Here is a 19,862-nt window from a genome sequence, read left to right as displayed (position 1 = left end):
AAAACAACGCTTTCTTGTGTTCCTTTATTTGTGCAGCCACTTCAACTGGAAACTCAAACATGTGAACAAGCACCCAAAGCATTACATTTACTTAACAGGAACTGAGCAGGAAGTTTTTTTTACGCAAAACCTACAACAATATACAGATTATTGCAAATTCCAAGATGAATACAAAGACATATTTTTGTAGTTTTGTCGACAGTATTGTGCAAAACCCTCGAGCCATTCCTCATTACTTTATATTTTGCAAAGAATATGGGAAATAGGCGGAAGGATTTATTGAAACACATGTAAACATACATGGAATTGAAGTCTATGAGGCAAACAGAGTATGTATAATTGTAACGATCATTTGGTATGATCATGTTTATTATTCAACAGTCTGAACTTCCTTAGGCAACTTTCTTGTGCTTTCTTTAATTGGTATTCAGGAATAGTTCTCTAGGCTTCTTGAAGGACATTCAAAGCTCTTTTTTGGAATGATGCAACAATGATTTAATAATGTTAAATTCTGGGCTCTGGGGAGGCCAATCCAGGACTGCTAGGGTTTCACTGTTTGTTTGTTTTTTTGTTTTTTCATCTAGGTATGCTTTTACTGCATTGCTGGTGTGTTTAAAATGATCTGCTTTCATAATTGGATCAACTTTGCCAAGGTCCCTCACAGTCACCAACCATTGCAGAGCCTCCAATGTGTTTCACAGATAGGATGTAACCGTTCACTGTTGTACCTCTCTCCTAAAGTCCTCCGTACAAATAGATGATGATTTGAACCAAAAATGCCGAATTTTATTCATTAACTCACAAGACCTGTTGCTACTGATTTTCAGTCCAGATCTTGTGTAACTTGAGTACCCCAGCCATTGTTTCCCCTCTTTAAGAATGGTTCTTAACAGCCGCTCTTCCACTGAGACCATTTCTGAGGAGACTTTAGTGAACAGTAGATGGATCAACTGATGGGCCAGAAGCAGTTTTTAGGTCCTGTGTCAGGTCTTTTCTGTTTTTTTCTCCCTGTTTTTGTTACGTCTAAAGGGTACAACACTGATTCATCCCTTGAGGGGGCTTCAATGACCTATTAATATAGGTCAGTGACTTAACGACCAAGAGTAAACATTCCTCTGAAAATGGTTTGGTACAAATACTGACTGGACTGAAGAAAGTGAAAAAGCAGCCAATTTCCAAAGAAAACTTTGAAAGACTTTCAGGAATGCTCGACAACTATGGCTCTTTAAAACTGGAGAGAAAGTCTGGTTCCTTAGAAGCAAAATATGAAGACATAAGCAGTGGCTTCTTGCATATAAAGTATATATTTCACCGTATATATGTGCTCGTAATGGTAAATGGTAAATGGCCTGTATTTGTATAGCACTTTACTAGTCCCTAAGGACCCCAAAGCGCTTCACACTACATTCAGTCATTCACCCATTCACACACACATTCACACACTGGTGATGGCAAGCTACATTGTAGCTACAGCTGCCCTGGGGCGCACTGACACAGTTCTTGGTATTCAACTAGTTTTGTACATTTTTATTTCTTGACTTTTGCACTTTTTGATGGGTTAGGGTTCCAAATGTTCAATATTGAATACAATTATGAAAACATAATCATTAATACAATGACAACCATAAACCGGTTGAAGATTTGTTTCCATTTTCAGTTCGTTTAAGAGTTCAAATTTGTTAAACGGACAGGCTGGCCTAGATTATCTTTCCTAATCCTGTGTTCCATTTCTCTTTTGTTCTGTCCATCTATCTGCAGAGTACACATTTTACCATCCTCTATCATTTCTCTTCTATTATGATCTGTTTTTCCATTTCAGGATGAGTTTTACCAGCAGTTACAGGCCATCAGACAGCCTTGGCATATTCCTAGTGACACAGACAGTGACATCCTGGACCCTCCAGAACAGGATAAAAGTGAGTTACTTTTCTTGCTCTACCTTTCTTCTTTCTTTTTTCCCCTCATGCAGGCGAGACCAAACATCTACAGTGCATCTCAGTTTTTTTTAGAAGCTTTCATTTGCACCGTTTCCAAATCTGGCCCTCTAATGTTTTTACCTTTCCACTGATTTTTTTTCTTTTTTCTTTGTGAGACGTGACGTTCATTTCATCACTGCACAGTCACTTTACCACAATGATTAACTGTTGGATTAAACTGGCAATAGAAACATATTCCTTGTAAAATTCTGCAACGGAGCAAAACGGCTGACTCATGATAATTTCCATATTTCATCACTGGGTGAAATCCTGGAGAGGTTCTGAAAGGGTGGGATGTTGTCATGTACAATTTCCTTTCCTGGCACCTGTAGGAAATATATCTTTATCAAAATCCAACACATAGATGTGAAGGGGTGTTTTGGTTTTTTTTGCTTAAAAAGTCATAAATCGAGTCAAAGTAATGGCCTGACTTGGATGCGGTGCAGTGTGTTACTCTGGCTTTGAACATGGCCGAATTAAATCAGACCTCCTTGAAAGTTCTGGTCCATAAATCAAATGAGTGCATGTGGTGGTATGGTCTGATAATCACATGCTCGCCGGAGTGAAACTAAGTACTTTTCAATTCACTGTGATCTACTAAGAAACTGTCAGATTTATACTGCCTTATGACTGATTAACATATGGATAAATGTCTTAGGTCCTGAGAGACTTTTAAGTTATTGTAGCTGCATTAAACGACAAATCAGTCATGTAAACATTACATATTCCTGCAGGTCTGCTGTATCAGAAATATAAATGGACTCGCTTCAAATGTTATAACAGCCTTATCAGTAGAAGACTTTATTTTTGGCTGCGCAATTATTCCCAAGGGGTCACCACAGCGGGTAGCCCTGCATTTTTGATTTGATGCCCTTCCTGAAGTAACCGCAAATGGATTTGGGACCTTTAAGTTGGGCTATACTATAGAGCCACTCAGTAAGACATTCTGATACTTATTCCAATACAGGCACTGACATAAGGCGACAGGGTCAAGACAAAACCAGTAGGGTTTATGTCACTGAGAGCATGAATATGCTCTCTGAAGATTTCCTGACAGCGCATGAAACGAACAAATAAATGAGTAAATCATGAAATATCCCATGCAAACTGAGAGATTCATCTTCTGGGGAAACATGAATATGCCCGGTATATTTAAAGCATTATGATAAATTCTCCTTGGATCATTAAAAATCAGACAAAATTCGATGAAATCTTTTCCTTTTGGGACATCCAACATGTTTCCACAATTACAACCTGATCAAGTGTTCAAACCAAATCTCATGCTATCCTTTGTTGTATTTGTCAAAGCTTCTTGAAGTGGAGGCTTGAAGACTAATGTGCTGGATGTACAGAGCGCTGCAGACCAACACTGGCACGCTGAGGTCTTGTGACTGTTTAGCCAAAAATAAGACGCTTCCAATTTATGAATGAGTTAAATGATAAAAGACAACGCTCTGAAAATAACTAAGCCCTGTTTTCTCAGCAAACAAAGAATCATCAGCTACACAAAGTGAAAATTAAGTGCATGTGGGACTTAAAAAGACCGCTTTCATTGATGCTATGAAACAAGAATTCCAGTCAAACAAAAGATGAAGCAGGCGAATGTTTGTCACATGGAAATATAACTCTTCTGACAAGTTCCTCTAGAGGGCCGTTGTTTTGCCAAATGTGTATCTTGCACAATAAATGGATGGATTTCCCTAATAGCCCCTGGGGGTCTGCTCTAAGTCTTGGCAGTAGTAATGGCAATGCTGAGAGAGGATATGAACCGCATATTGAATTAGACGTGGCTCAGACAGGGGAGAGGGAGACTGACAGAGAAAAAGAGCCACAAGACGTGACAAAGCACTTTCTGGCGTGAGAGAGGACCCACTGGGACTGTTCACTGAAATCTGGTTTGTGTGCCTTTGCGTATGTGCATGTGAGCGATTGTATTAGTCAGTGCAAGGCATTAAAATTGTTTTCAGAGAGCACTTTTGCGCTCTTTATCCAATTTTTTTTTCCTGGGAATTTTTTGACCTATGAAATAATACTGTTAAACAGCAGCTGCACTGACAGCTAAATATGCGATTGGGGTAAAAAAGATTTTTTAAAATCACAGCCTATAAACAAACCAAGAGGCAAAGCAAACTTCTAATGTTTGCTTATTTAGGAATTGCTTCAAATCATTTTCAAATAAAAACAAATTGAAGTGCTCTCATTGTATGTGTGTTTTTAATATGGGGTGCATGTCACTGGATCTAAATAGTTTACACACATGGAGACATAGTCAGTGACCTTCATTTACATATATGTAACAAAACAACATGCATCTCCTTAGTATAGCTCATTATGTTTTCTATCTTGCTGCGCTTAAATCTGAAACTGCAGCTGGCTACTTTGGGTTAAAATCCATCCATTTTCTTCTGCCTATCGGGTTCAGCATCACGAGGTGCCTAGAACCTAATCCCAGCTGTTACAGCGTAACATGCAGGGTGCACCCTGGACAAGTCACCAGTTTAGAACAGAGCTAACAGACTGAAGAAAACTCCACACAGAAAGGCTCCAGGTTAAAGTCTCTGTCTGCTAACACGGCTAAAGCTAAATTGGGTCCTGTCATTTTGGCTGTTTGGGTGCAAAATCTGACACATGAAAAATATTAGCAAGCTTATTTTCGTTCTTTGTACTAAGCAAAACTAGCTGTCGGCTAGAGTTTTATAGATTTAGTGTAAAGCTATAGTTAAAGTTTTAGACTACGAGAGTTTGCATGATCATAAAAAAAACTGAAAAGTCATAAAATTTGCAGAGAAGCCAGGAGAAGTATTGGAAAACGAAATAAAGCTAGAAATTTTCAGGGGAAAAAAGCATGGATATTTTTCTTACGTTTTGTTATAGGGTAGTGTCAGGCCATGAACTTAGTTGCAGCTTGCACTTTGACAATATATAAATTTGTGCAATACCTGTAAAATTCTGTTTTTCTTGCATGTGTATTATTTTGAATATAGATTACTATAGTAATATAATATAGAATGTAGTAATTTTGAATAGAGATTACTTTAGAAACTCTATCCGAGTGGTTCAAGCTTGGATTCAGCTTAGTCCTAGACTAAAAGAATAAAAATCAGAGAGGATCTCTGCTGAAAAAGGTTTTTAATCCAAGGCTGGGCTTACTTAACCCATGCCTGTGAAACAGAGTCTACATGTGTGTGTAGCGTAGTGCAGTAAATGGTGCTAAATGAGCTCAGCACTAATACGCCAACCTCACTGCCAGCCTAGTCCTTAATCTGACACCTACTATGGGCTGAAGGTCTGCCTTTTTTTAATCCAGTCATTGTATAAAAAGATATTTCAAACGAACCATGCTAATACTTTTTTTTGTCAAAGTCACAAATGCCTATAAACGTTTATTGTATTGTATTACTGTAACTTCAAATAAGCCGTTGTCCTGCGTGACGTTTATTCGTTTCTTTCACAGGTGGTTCACGAGACGCCAATAAGAGATCCGTGTTTTCAGGTGAGAATCTGAACAGGTAGATGTTTTAACCTTAAGAGACAGTCTCTAATGTGTTGCATAATTTTGCCACCGCTTGCAAACTATGTCAAGAGTTCTGCTGCTGTAAGTAACTGCTTCAAACTGAGAGAGCCTCAGCGTCTGTCAGTGAGCTCATGTTTAGAGCCACATTATGTTTCCCAAATAACTACCAATGGGCGAGTTGGTAGCCTCCACCTTCATTTACGGTCCATTCAGTTACAGTCACAGGCTAAATGGAGGGCACAGCGGCTCTCAAATGCGATTGGCGGAGGCTGCCTGTGTGTGGAGACGCGGGGACTCTGTTGCCCAATTCCATTAAGTCACTTGGGTTGCGAGTTTACACGCAGCAGACAGCGTCAAGTCACAGCGTCAACATTTGGGAGAAGGAGAAAGTCTGTCTGGTTTGAGGTTGTCTGCGGTTCTCCTTCTTGTGGCTCCGGAGGTGCCCACAGCTCCCAGTGTCAGTGTGCCAGTCTGGAGGCAGATCTGAGAACAGGCTGCTGCTGCTGCTTGGCTATCAGAGAGGCCAGAGCATTGCCACAGCAACCAAACTCAAAGCTCACCGCTCTCCCACAACTCTTCCATATTGTGAAATATGGTCACTGGAACCTCCACTGGGCAACTCTAAGTCTAATTTTCCACCTCATGTTTGTCCATGACATGCTCAAATATTAAACGGCTGTTTCAAAGTAATTGCCCCAGTTATTATTCTTATTAGCGGTTAAATGTGTCTGATTTTGGTTTCTAGGAGACTGATGTTTTTGTCTTTCATTTTTCACAGGCCTATAGTGACGGAGACCAGAGACATTGATCCAATCAAACTATTATGCAAACCGCTGGACATTTTGAATATGTGAATACACAGACAATTATTTTTATAATTCATAGATAGGAAAGAAAAAGATTGTATACTTTTTCACAGATATTTCATACACATTGTACTGTAACTGTACGATAAAAATGTGAAAATATGACTTGAGAGTATGAAATATGCCATTTATTTTTGTTTGCTCTATAGCATGCTACTGAAATTCTACATGGAGTCCAGCAAACAGATGCATTTTGTTGTCGGTAGACTTTTTCTAGGCCTGTGGCATATTCACACTGTCAAGGCAGCACACCTATGTTAGGATAGTGTTTATTAAATGCACTGGTGAAAGATTTTGTGTGGTTTTTTTTTTAAAGATACACAAGTTCTGAAGGGTATCCGTGGAATGCTGTTATATTGATTTGGTGCACTTGTTCTATTTTCTACCCCAGTGTAACACACCTTGTTCTGCTATTTTTATTTAGCGCTTTCTGAATTTCAACCTGGGAGGAGGGAAAAAAGCACTGAAAGAGGAGTTTTAACCCCCTAAAGCTCGAGGCAGTTTTGTTCAAAAATTTCCCCAGAAATAAGCCAAAATGAAAAGAAACAAAAACAACTTGGCCTCAACGGATGAGGCGCTTGGGAGAATTTTGTAATACAATACGCCTCATTGTCCCCGTCATCAGGTTGAACGAGTTCTTATAAACTCCAGGAAAGAATTTTAGTTTGACTCCTTCCAAATCAATCCTTAAACAAAAAAGAAAAAAGGAGAGTAAACACATCCTTGTAGTGAGTCATTAAACTCTTATGATACTTAAACGGTCCTAAAAATTCCACCAAATATGAGTCCACAGAAATGAAGGATAACATCCATTATATTCATAGCCGTACTTCGCGTACTTTTTGTGTGCCATGCATGACAACCTTTGAAAAGTTGGGCCAGATGCAGCCTGTTCTCTGTGCAAGGACCTCCAGGGGTGCGTAGAGCTTAACTCTAAACCTAACGTGTAATAATGAAGTCCTGGTTTAATCCAGTCTTTCCCCCATCTTTTCCCCAGCGTTTAACTTTGCGTCTCTTACGTGCATGGAGGTTCTGCACAGAGATGTGACCTTTTACCGCGCTGCCTCTTGTGTTTGCCTGGGCACTTGTTAGTTAAACTGTGGCTGTCTGAGAGTAACACAGACAACGTCAGCTCCAGAGACAGGCGCACCACGGACACAGCCTTCAGTCTGACAGTCTGATCCCTTCACTCAAACCCCACTGAGTTTTGCGGTAAGGTACACCGAGCAATGCCAGCTCTCGAGCCTGTCCCTCGGGATGTGGTTGCAAACTACTCAGATCTCCAGCCTCATTTCACAACGGCCGATTCCTGTAAAAAGGATGTGTAAGAAGACTAATCACTTCAAAACTCCCATCCTGTAAAACATGGCATGTGAATTAATGCCCAGCGCATTCTAGCACATTGTGTGCTCTTTGGAAAGAGGATGTGGTTTCTCGCAGATCTGTGGAAAAATTTCAGGGCATGGCATAATTAACTCACAGTGGTGCCTTGATATAATCTTTATAACACCATAAACAATATTTTCCTAACAGAGAAGGGAAATGTATCGCTTTGCGTATTTCAATTTTCGTATTTCATATTCCATTTTCCCTATGTTGGAAAAACATTTGGGAATGTGACTGCTGTCTGTTCCTGTTCCACTGATCGCAGGCATGTTAGCTCCGTTTATACTATCAATATTTTCTCTTGAGTTCATGTGTCTCTTCCAGGCTTTCATGTTTTGTGTCAGCCAAATTTCAAGGCATGAGGAGTTCTGGAAAAAGGCAAGACACTCTGAGAGATGAGGACTTCAATTACTGCCACAGATGTCGCACAAAATAAGCACTCTGATCCTTTCTCCTCTGCTTTTTGTGTCTGCCAATGTCTCTGTACATAAAATTACCCACACCCTCGCGCTGCGTAGTATCATATTTCAGATTGTAGCTATATGATATTATGCTTACCACAAAGATGATTGTGATTGTCAGTTTTATAACGCACAATCAGAGAGAGATCAAATTGCTTATCGTTAATACTTCTCTGCGGAATATGAAACCCTCAGCATCTTCTTAAAGTGTGCATAGTTTGCAGGCTTTATACGTCAGGCACAAAGCAACTGTAAGGGCCACCCACGCATAGCATCAGCCACCGCTGTACTTACCATGAGATCCAGACCACCATCAATGGTCAGCAGGCTGACCCATGTCTTAATTTACAACTGAACAGACTGGGAATTATCTTGACATACAGCACAAATAAATCTATGGTTGGTGGTAGGTACGCTTTGAAGGCATATAGAGTCATTTGTTATTTGAAATGTCCCAATAACATGAGAATGTGTTACATGGGGAAAACTATGTGTATAGAAAGACTGGGTATGACTTTTTGTGGACAGAGTGTGTGTGTGCAGGTTGGTTAAACTGTAAGGCCTTTTGGTGTTATGAATAAGAAACCAGTGTTTAAATCCTGTTTGTGAAATGTTCTAATTACGTTAAATGCTTTTGAGTTTTCCACAGATAAACATATTATATACTTTTTGAACTTTCACATGAAGAGGACAAAATCTGCATAAGTAGCTAGTACTTCATTCTACACTGCCGCTACACGTGGTAGGCTATAATTATGGAGAAGTTCCATATTAAACCCTTTTTGTGAGGACTCCTCAGCAGAATCACCCGGGGAGGTTCATGTGGGTCCTTTTTATGGTAACTGTAATTTAAAACATAATCATCAATCTGGATTTTGTTTTCTGTGTTCATTGAAGTGAACTGCCTGTTCTCACAGAACTAATAAAAATCAGCCTCCGCTGTTCTTTAACTGTTTACTACTTTGAGTCTGTCATCAGCATGGAAGTGCTGTCATTTGAAGCCGAGGTAGGAGTTTTGGCCCGTTAAAGCAGGCCCAATTCACTTTGTTTTCTAAAAATTTAGAGCAATAAACTTTCCTAGCTGCAGTAAAAGAAACAATAAGAAATAAAAGACTGCGCCCATCATTGTTTGTAGAGCAGAACATGAGTTCACATGTTGTTGACAGGACTTCTGGTTTCTGCACGCACAGCCAGAAGTGTTTTGCACATTGGTGCACTTTTACTGCAATACAAACAATGCTGATCTTTGCTGACAAGAGTGACACCCGGTGTGGTCTTCTGCTGCGTTAAGGTTCGACATCCTGTGCATTCAGTGATGCTCTTCTGCAGAACATCTCGAAGCAGTCCGGCCGTTCTCCTCTGGCTTTGGGCATCAACAAAGGCATTTTCCCACATAGAACTGCTGCTTTCTGGGTATTTTCTCTTTTTCACACCATTCTCTGTGTAAACTAGGGTGACCAAACGTCCTCTTTTTTTTTTTTGCACTTGTTGACTTGTAAAAGCCTATATGACATTTTTTATTTTACCATTCATTAACTGCACAGAGAAGGCATCGTTTAAATGTGCAAAACTTTTCTTTAAGCAGATAGTATTATTAAAATTCTTCATGACTGGGCCAAGTGTCCTCTTTTTGGAAATCTAAATATGATCACCTAGAACCCCTAGAGATGATGGCTGCTTAGATATTTGCTTAAACATGGGGATGAACAGGTGTACCCAATGACTGTTAAGTATAACACAGATTTAGGTTAAAATAAGTCAATACACAAAACTTTATTTATATTTTTAATTTAATGTACATTGTCTTGAGTATTATGTGGCACATTTCTCCCTGCATATAATAGAACAAATGATTAAAGGTATGAGTAACATTATCTCAATGTTTATATAATTTTTGATTTAAAAGCTGTTTATAATGTGTACAGGTTCCAAGCAACAACAAGCAATAAGCAACACAAAAAAACCACATCATACTCATCGGCATTTTTCTTCGCGTGCTTCTAATCAAAGGAATGGTCAATGGTATCTAATTAAATGGTTGACAGACACTAAACCACGTCTTTGTTTTTCCAAACTGTCTCGAAATACGCTCAAAACAAGGATGTTACTTAAAAATATCATTCTTTATCATTTCATTTGAATAAATATTGTGTATTTGAGTTAACTTAGCTCGGTTCCTCAAACGTTATTAGCGAAAAAAAAAGTTTGAAATGTCATTAGCATGAGAAATGAGACAAAGCGACGTTCAAAATGAAGGAAGTTTGAAGGTAAGTCCAGCTGAATTATGTGGTTTGGTCGGTTAATTCGTTTGCTTTTATAAATGCTATTTTAAAAAAAAAAGAGTTTTATACCTCCAGCTTGCCGGTGGGCTAGCCTGTTATTGCGGGGGAATCACATGTCCTTTGATTGTCAGCATGTCCACGTGTGTAGGAACATCTTAAATCACCCCAGTATTTAATTTTCAGCTATTACCCCAGGCAGCAGAATGAAACCGTTGACCATCCTTAGCCCAACACTGAAAACCAGAAGATATCCATCATTGTTGTGTGGATAGTTGAGGCTGTTAGGTTTGGCCGGGCTCCTGGTGCGCTGAAGGACATACAGCCTGTATTAAACAAGTGCGATGTTGTTTCTAGCTCAGCAGTTTTCCTAACGTTTACAGCTGCTCTGCCGTGGCAGATTATTGGCACCCACGCTCAACAGCTACAAATGATAGCAGAGACATTAGTCTAACAAGCTTTTTCTTTTTCTTCCGGTATTGCGATCTTAATTTTAATGATTAACGACATGGAAGTGACTCATCTCCTTTGGTGTGTTTGGAAAAAAAAGATCCCTATCAGGATTTATAAATGCGTGCACGATCCACTGGAACAACGTGTATTTAATGCTGTTTAAAAGAAAATCCAGATGGACTAGTGAGGGATTACAAAGTGGATGGATAAACAGAAATCCTGTTGTGATCTCTGGCTGAGCGTGAGGCTTTTTCCGTCAAATCTCCATAAGAATCACAGACTCAGGAGTGCTCTGGAGCCCTGAGAGTACCCCTGTAGACTGCTATGGCTGACTTGTGAAACTTCACTATGTGAGAACAGTAGTCTGAGCTGTCATGTCTATATCTCTCCTTTTCTTTCTCGCAGACAAATTTATGATTCTTCTCCCTGACCGTGATGTGGTCAGTATCCAGATGTTTGGAGATCTTTTCAAAAGCTTTGTGTGTGTGTGTGTGTGTTACACACTGCCAGGCTTTGTGGTGGGTGAGGCTTAGACCTGGATCAGATGAATCATCCAAACTCAGCGTCTGTCTCTGGGTCAAGGAAATCTTTGGGCTAGCTTTAGTGTTATTAGTCTTTCAAATACAGGGTTAAAATCATGGTGTGATGGTGCACAGTGCTGGAAATGTTTGGGGTGGACTGAAATAGAATATCGTAGACACAAACAAAGGGTTAATCATTATATATGCCTTCTGTTGTGGTAGTTGACAGTAGGTAGCCACCAAAGCTCCCTTAGGCTAAGGAAAATCACCTTCAGTGCCTCGGTTAAATCATACTTGGGTTTCATTTCACTATCATGCTCTCAAATAATCCCTTCTGCTCCTTTCTCTTGTTTTGTTTTCATTTACATATATAGTTGCAGTGAATCTATTGAGCTTGCGCATGGTGTTTTTTACTCAAGCTGTGATTAATTACACATTCTCATAGTGCTTTGTTCTAATTGTCTGCAGGGTACTTTTGCTTTTTTGCATTTTCTCCCATTAATCCAAACCTTCTGCTTGGGTCGGTGTTTAAAATAACTATTTGGCCAGTGTCAGTATTTTATTTTTCTGGTTGTTTGTTTACTTTTTGGTATGCATTTCCCTTTTTCTTCATTATTCAAGTCCTTTAGGTCTCTGTCACAGTGTTTTTTTTAGCATATTACCACTGCCTTTGGTAAATGTCATCCTGTTTGCAGACAGGCAGATGGCTGACAGATTGGTGCATCGCCACTTGCAACAATAAAAGATTTCCACGGAGCAATAACCATCTCAGAAAATGTCACGATACAATACATACAATACGATACAATATTGTGCAATTATAATTCTTTTCAGATGCAATGACTCTTGAAGGAATAAAAACAGAAGGGAGTTTGGGGGTCGGACAGGCTGTTTATTATAATTAAAACTTCAATTTTCTTTTCTTTTTAAATGGAACTCTGTAAGAAGCAGCGAACGAGTCTGAGGAGAAAAGAGCTGAGATTGGTTATCTTAATCCAGATGCTTTGCACTCATGTTTCCATGTCCATATGATACTCCACTGCCAATCCCATACAATCAAAACCATCATCTTGACTGAGATGCTAATTGTATTTGTCTTGAAGTCAAGCTATTGTCATGTTTCCGTGTTCCTTTGCTGATGTGAGGAGATAAATATTTAGGATGTCAGCAGGAGAGATTTTGGGATGAACTGGTAATGCACTGTCAGGTCCATAAATAATGTGGCCTTTTGTATAATGAGAAGTGACTGTTTTTGTAAACTCGAGACCTTTTTTTAATCACTTTGGACACATCTGCGGCCTGATTTATGTCTACACTCAAAAAAACCAACTGTAAACTACCGTTTGAAAGTTGTATTCTTAAACAATATTTGACGGTCCATTTCCCGTGCAGGAGTATTTATTTTGATTTCTGGAAATTACAGCGTTGGAAGTATTACTCACAGAATATTTTTTGTCTTGGCTCCTTCTCTGATGATTTTTGTAACACTTAAGACCCATGTACTGTAGGGGGTAATTTATCGGTTGAAATGATACTGAACTTTTTATTTATCGGATGTTCATAAATATTAGTAATATGCATGGTAATATTCTGTCAAAATTGCCTTTACTTGCATACTGTTCTGAAAAGCCTGTTGTGAGCCAAGAAAAAAATTCCAGGTATTATGTTTGTACATTAGATTAGGATCCCTCATGTGAGGAGTCGCACATCTATTCATTTGCATACATCAATATCTGCATTCAAACTGTAAATGTTGTCCAAGCATGGAGAAGGAGGACTTACCCCTGATGTAGTTACACTGGAAGCCCTGACACAACCTGACACATTTGCTATTTTCCTCTGCTGCTGCTGTGTTTCCACATTGAAAATACGCTGCAAATGCAAAAGACAGCTTGACAGAATCATAAAATGGGAAGGAGGCGCAGACCTACTTGTCCCTTACCGCTGACGGCCTCTACTAAGTGCTCATATACCCAGTCTCATTGCACCTTCATCTTCAGGTGGTGGCTGTAGCTCAGGAGGTAGAGCAGGTCACCTACTGATCGGAAGGTCGGTGGTTCGATCCCTGGCTCCTCCAGTCTGCATGTCAAGTATCCTTGGGCAAGATACTAACCCCAACTTGCTCTCCGATGCATCCATCGGAGTATGAATGTGTATGAATGTCGTTAGAACGCACTAAGTATAGATAAAGTGCTTGTGAGAATGGGTGTGATTGGGTGAATGAGGCATGTTGTATACAGCGCTTTGAGTACTCCGGGAGAGTAGAAAAGCGCTATATAAGAATCAGTCCATTTACCATTCAGCTGCACATCTGTCAAGTTCTGTTTCATTGTTACAGTGCAATGTTGATACAACTGTCTACAAAGACTTTGTCTGTCCAGATACTTTCTAAAGTACTTAAAACTGCCTTTGTGGTCTCAGGGATCAGATTTTTGCTGTGATGACATGGATAGACATGCTGACTGACTCAGAAGATAAAAAAACAATATTGGCCGTGCTGTCACAGCTGGTAATCATTTGATTTGGTAATAAGGGCTCTTTTGTAGTGTTCCTGTTATTTTATCAGCTCTCCGTGGAATTATTTCCCATGCAGGAAAAGGGTGGAGCAGGAATAAATGATGCTGCTGTAACCGGCCGGTCAGATGATGGTTAGCTGCGTGATTAGCTCTGTTCGTAATTTTGTGAACGCCTGACCACAGGAGGACAGAAAATGTCTGTAATAATGCCAAAAAGCTGCACTACACCTGCTGCCTTTGCTCCACTTTCTTCTTTCCTCTACTTTCAAGCGAGTAGTGAATGATTTACCTTTTTTCTGTTGTTGTTTTGTTTTAAATTATTTCCTTCTTGTGCATGCAGTGCATTCATACTCATTCATCTCCAATTCAGGGTCACTGGCTTGTAGGTAACAGCAGGACAAATGGCAAAGATTAATTGTCACTAAGTGAGTAACGTTGGAAGTGTTTGGTTCTTTGCATTCCCGATCATCAAGATGACGCCGTTTTCCCTCATCAAAGGCTTATCCTGCCAAGAGTCTGATGTCAACTTCCCAGCAATGCAGTGCAAAATGAAATTATTCAGAGGTCATGATACGTTAGCTAGGTTTTGCTGAATTGGAACACGATGGATACTGGAACAGGAACCAGTCACATTTGTTGTGATGAAGTTTGTCATGATTTGCTTTGGATGTTGTTAGTATCAAGATACAAAGAAGATGAATCCCCAGCACGCGGTGAAATTCTGCCTGACTCATCAGTGTTTTTGCTCTGGCGGCACAAAGCGCTTTCCAGTTTCTGGGTTTCAGTTTCATGATTTTGAACAAAGAACGATTTGATGTTCATACCAGCTGTCCCAATGTATTTTTTCATCAAAAGGCAGGCTTAAATCTTGTTTTGATTTGGGGCTTTTTTTAATCTTGGGGGTTATAAATGTAATATTTATTCAAACTAAACAGGTCTGAAACCTCAGTAAGTTATTTGAAACCCCAGGGATAGAAGTGACTTGAAAGAAAATTTTGCCTTAAAAGATTACGCAGCAGGTAGGCTACCTCAAACACTGACTTTGGATTCGTTTTGCAGCCACACAGTGTTCAGCCTCCTATTAAGCAGAGACCATAAAGATTTAAAACTGTAGGTGAAAAAAGTACAATGTTGTAAAATTCTGTAACCCACAAGTGTGATCTATACAATATGTACTATACTGTAGGCTTGAGAGCAGATGTAATAGTAAATGATCTCATTGGTGTCGGCACAAGAATGAACAAGAGAATAAAAAGGATTTATTGGGTAAGAGAAAGAACAAATCTGCTTTTTTTTATCCAAAGCAACTCTGCACTTACCATTGTACATTAAAAACACACGACTGTATAATAGGCACATCCACCAGTCCTAAGTACCAAGAGGTCTGCCCACTTTATCATTTGCAACCTTTAAAAATCACTTAACCACTGCTTGATGATGATCCTCTTCTTTAGACCCTCTCAAGTGGGCATTAACAACTTAAAAGAGAGATTTATCAAATTATTCAGTCTGAACATGAGCCATAAACGATTTTTAATCACAGTTGATGACTCCTGTGTACCGACTATTCTGTTCTTTGTTCTCCTTTCTAATGGTTCCCATTACGGGATCAGCACTGAGTCCTCCTTTGTCTCCTGCTTCATGTCAGTGGGGCAGAAGCTGCCTGTATAATTCCCCTTAAGATTGCTTTTGATATTTGGCTTTGGCTCATTTTAAAGAGAGACCGGTGAACGAATAAAAGGAAATCACTGATAACCAAGCAATTTTACTGTTCCTCCATGATGTCAGTGACAAGTTTAGCTCATAGTTGGATTTAAGTTTATGGATATAGCGCACTGAAGTTTAATAGTCTTTCAAGTCAAGGCCAAACAATGAGGGGTTTGGGGCTGATACCAGTTACTCTGATGTATTTCATGCTGAGAGGGGTCTGGGTCTTGCCAACAGTTTTGAGGGAGGAAAAAAAAAAAGACGTGCAGAGAAATAGGAGGGGGTTGGAATCGCTGTTGATGAATGTGTCTTGCCAGGAGCTGTGATCTTTTTGACTCAGATTAGCTAGTAGATGCTTGGAGTCAAGGTTTGTGAACTGTGCCATCCATCCACAAGAGGGCACAGATGATGTTGCTGGATAGCCTCCCCCCAAAAGTGTTTCTGCTGATAAGTCTAGTGGGTCGGAAACTTCATCTTAACCTTCAGTCTGGCTAAATTCATAATCTGTTTTTATATGTACAGATGTTGTGGGTGGTTGGCTGTTATTCTTTTTTCCTTTTAAATTGAGCTTTAGGAAATTGCAAACTTTTAAACAAATTTCAAGGGACTAATACATCAAAAACAATTATTATACACAATAGATCATTTAATCGGTTATGAAAAAGGATCACTTGTGCCAAACAAATGTGAATTTTAACAAGGGAAATTATAAAGGACCGTTGGTACTTGCGATTCAGTGGTGTGAATTTGCAAAGACATTTCTTGGCGAGCTCTCAAACGTTTGACACATCTACAATGTTTGGGGTTTTTTTGTTGTTGTTTTTTCCCTTCCTCAGGATGAGGCTTTGTGCTTTGCTGAACAGCCTATGATGCATTACTATGCAGTGATTATGATGATATCACCTATCCTTTAGTGCTGGATGTCAGATGTTGACACCGAAGACTGCAGGCTGGGCTTGATTTACAGGAGCATGTGGTCTGGGCTGCTGTTTGTCCTTGCAGTTGGTGTGCTATTACAAAGCTTTAGACTCTTTAGATGGGCCCATATGGTGAAGAAAGACATTCAAAGTTGTCTTCCTGTGGCTGGAGTTTGGTTTGGAGTGAAAAGTGGGAGTTATTTGTTTCAGGGAAGTCATTTTTTTTTGTTTGTTTCTAAACTGACTTGACATTTAAAACTGGCCTAACTGATGTCAAATACAATAATCTTTCTAGATGAAATTTGGGCTTGAATTTATAACATCAAACCATATTCTTAGCCATCATGTTTTTCATTAGAGTACATTCTTTTGTCATCATCGTGTCTTCTCCGTTCAGTGTTGTCAGTAATCTGAATTCAGTCCATGTTGTACTATTAGCCTCCTTGTCCTCATAAACCTAATTGATACCTAAAGCTAGCAGTGAAGTGTAAACAAACAGGCAGCTGCTGAGACAGCCATGTGTCTTGGATGGAGCAGCCACCCAGCCTATAATGTAGTGCAGTTTGAATTGTTCACTCCCTCTTCTGTGGCTGTCAGGGCAGAACTGAGGCGTGGATACGACCACATAAAAGAAATATTTGTCCAATCTGTCCAAGCAAACTCCCCAATTGAGAACTGAATTTTCCCATCGCTTCGCTCTGTGTCTGTGTGACATGTAATTGAAAGAGGAATAATGCTTTGAACTGAGCAGTAGGCAGCCTTTGAATTGGAAAAAAACAGAAAAGGAAAAAAACAGTTGTGAAGTGTAATGACCACTTACAAACTTTACACCTGTTCTGTGAAATTTCTGGCACATTTATTTAAATATTTGTAATCGGCACAAGCTTCTGTGTGTTTCCAAAGGTGCTTTTCCTTCTTAACAACGCAACTTTGCGTGGATCATACTTATTTGCAGAGCTTACACATTGAATTGAATTGAATGCACTTCATGAAAGTATCTTAAAGCCTTTGAAAAATAAGCTAGATCCTTATGTTTGGTCAATGATTACCATATGCTAATGTGAAATACATCCTCATTGCACCATAGTTTAAAGCTTGCTCTTTAAACAATCTGTTTCTCAAAATGCTGCGGTCCATAGATCTCTGCAATGTTTAGAAACTGTCAGAGCCTTCAGGTTTCCCAGACGGCTTTGCTACCAGTGTCACAAAGAGCCCGGAAGTCTTTTTCTGGTTGTGACTACGAAAGCGTTTATCTCTCAGTTCATGAGAGGGTGTTGGGTTTGCTGTCAAGAACTTTGATTCGTGTGTGTGTGTGTGTGGACTCCAGGAGTTTGCCAGTGTGAAGTGAAAAGAGTTGCCAGGGTGGTGAAAGCATGCTGTTTGCTCATGTCCTGACCTGCCGAATGGCTGAGGACACAGAATGGATTTTTCTTTGGTGGACTTTTCTTCTGACCTAGCCCCTCTGTGTTTGGAGAGACATGGAAACCCCAGCTGAAATGCACAGGCATTTTATTGAATGAGGGGAAGACTTAGGGCTTTCACCAAAGATAGTTTGAATAGGACGTAAGAGACGGGCAGTGAAAGCGGGGGGAGGTTGTTAGGATGAGGTCAGTATAAAGTGAATGATTCATGCTGTCATCATGTTGTTCTTCCACTAATGACTTTGGGGCAGAAAACACATTTTTGGTAAACTATGTGTCTAGAACATGTGGTAGAATGATAGCAAATGGTGGTCTGCACCATAGTTGTCTGATGCAACTTGGGCGAGTCTGGGATTTGCCCTCTGAGGCAGTATCATAAAACTTCAAAGCCTGGACTTAAGAAATCATCTGGAATTGTTTCTCTACATGCTCTACATGCACTTCTGGAGCTGTGATACTGTGGAGATAGTCACAGAACAGCAGCACTTTTATTTTTAAAGTGGAAACGAAATGCACCTCAGGAATTGCATTCAAGAAACACACCTAAGGGCAACCTCATGGAAAGAGGAACTACCTTTAGTTCAAGTCATTGCCTCATTTGCCCTTGGTTAAAATGAATTTAGCATTTAAAGGAGCAGTCTGCAAATAATTCCTGTGCACCATGAACTTTTCTTCTAAGTAATTGAGTTCACAAAAGTCAGGATCTTATCCTATAATAGGGTAAAATTGGCGTGGGGGTGGGTGGTATGGATCGCACACGGAACTGATACTTGCTAACAGGTGTAGCACAACCAGGGGTGAAAGGTCAGTGAAGTTTTAAAGGCAGTCCCAGCCTGGAATTGCTTCTGGTAATGCGCTACTTGGACAGAAAGAGCAACTGACACAAGTCAGGTTGTTGGTCTTGTAGTATGATCAGGAGTCTCTTTGTGTTGTTGTTTGTGTTCTGATTTTGTCATGTTTATGTTTTATTTCTCCATTTATGGTTAAAATTGTAGTTAAATGCCTTTGAATACATGCAAGGATCACTATTTGATTGATATTTAAGTTAATATTTGTGTTTGGCAATCTGGTTTCCACTGATTTATCACAAACAGTGGAGGTAAAATGAAAAAACGAAACAATGTTAAGTAACCCTCGGTCCAAATAACAGCAGCTGCTTCCTGATGTTTAGACAGGACTGACCTATGCATTGTGTTAACACTTAATCATGGGTTTTCCTGGAGTTTGAGGTAACTGGTGGGGGGTAATAATAGCTAGACTACCCACAAAACACATTGTGCAGATTCACAAAGCAAGCCAAGTATCATCAAAGTTCACAAATGCGTGAGACTTGAAACCTTAATGACCACCTCTTCCTTCATTTTTATCCTCCGCCCTCTTAACATTCTTTGCATGATACAATTCGCTTGACAAGCGCTTGCATTCGGTTCAATATTCAAACTTTGCAAGCAAAGCAAAACGAGTGATCCAGAAACCAGTTTGACACAATATGACATTGCCCCATTGAAATGATTAAGATGTAAGACCACTGAATCCTTTAACAGGTGCTTTGGTCCTGCCTTAGGCAAACCCTGACTTTACTGTAATTGACACTGTTGAGTGTGGTAAAGAAATACATTGTCATTGGATAACAAAGGCTTTTGGAGATACAAATTATAACATTAAAAACCTGTTCCTACTTTTTCACCTTCTGAGAATACACCTATCAATTAAGCCAGTTAGCTAAATTGTAGGTTAATATGCAGCCCTGTAGGTGAGGGGCATGGTTGAAGGATGTGGCTCGCAGTGAACTGTGAAAAGACCAAAAACATATCGCCTCTGTCTTTTTTTTTCTTGAATTGCACC

General features: G+C 39.7%; 2 protein-coding genes across 6 annotated transcripts in view; both read left to right on the top strand.

The window, feature by feature from the left end:
* c9h8orf34 (chromosome 9 C8orf34 homolog) overlaps nt 1-16,720 on the top strand; it is an 81,742-nt gene extending 65,022 nt beyond the window's left edge. For 2 of the 5 annotated variants that reach the window (XM_085173394.1, XM_085173393.1), the window contains exons 13-15: nt 1,820-1,916; nt 5,431-13,456; nt 13,760-16,720. In XM_085173394.1, the coding sequence (XP_085029520.1) occupies nt 1,820-1,916; nt 5,431-5,489 (156 nt within the window). In that variant the 3' untranslated portion in view covers nt 5,490-13,456; nt 13,760-16,720. Of the gene's footprint in view, nt 1-1,819; nt 13,457-13,759 lie in introns of all 5 variants that reach the window. The other 3 variants (XM_085173392.1, XM_085173390.1, XM_085173395.1) reach the window with 2 other exon arrangements.
* The window catches only part of sulf1 (sulfatase 1), a 77,802-nt gene continuing 68,295 nt past the window's right edge, over nt 10,356-19,862 (top strand). Inside the window, exon 1 of the mRNA XM_085173386.1 lies at nt 10,356-10,470. The gene's annotated coding sequence lies outside the window, so the exon portion shown is untranslated. The remainder of the gene's footprint in view (nt 10,471-19,862) is intronic.

Source organism: Neolamprologus multifasciatus, chromosome 9 (assembly GCF_963576455.1).
Source record: "Neolamprologus multifasciatus chromosome 9, fNeoMul1.2, whole genome shotgun sequence".
NCBI lineage: Eukaryota > Metazoa > Chordata > Actinopteri > Cichliformes > Cichlidae > Neolamprologus > Neolamprologus multifasciatus.
Note: the sequence above shows the minus strand (reverse complement) of the source record. Positions and strands in the feature narration are given on the sequence as shown.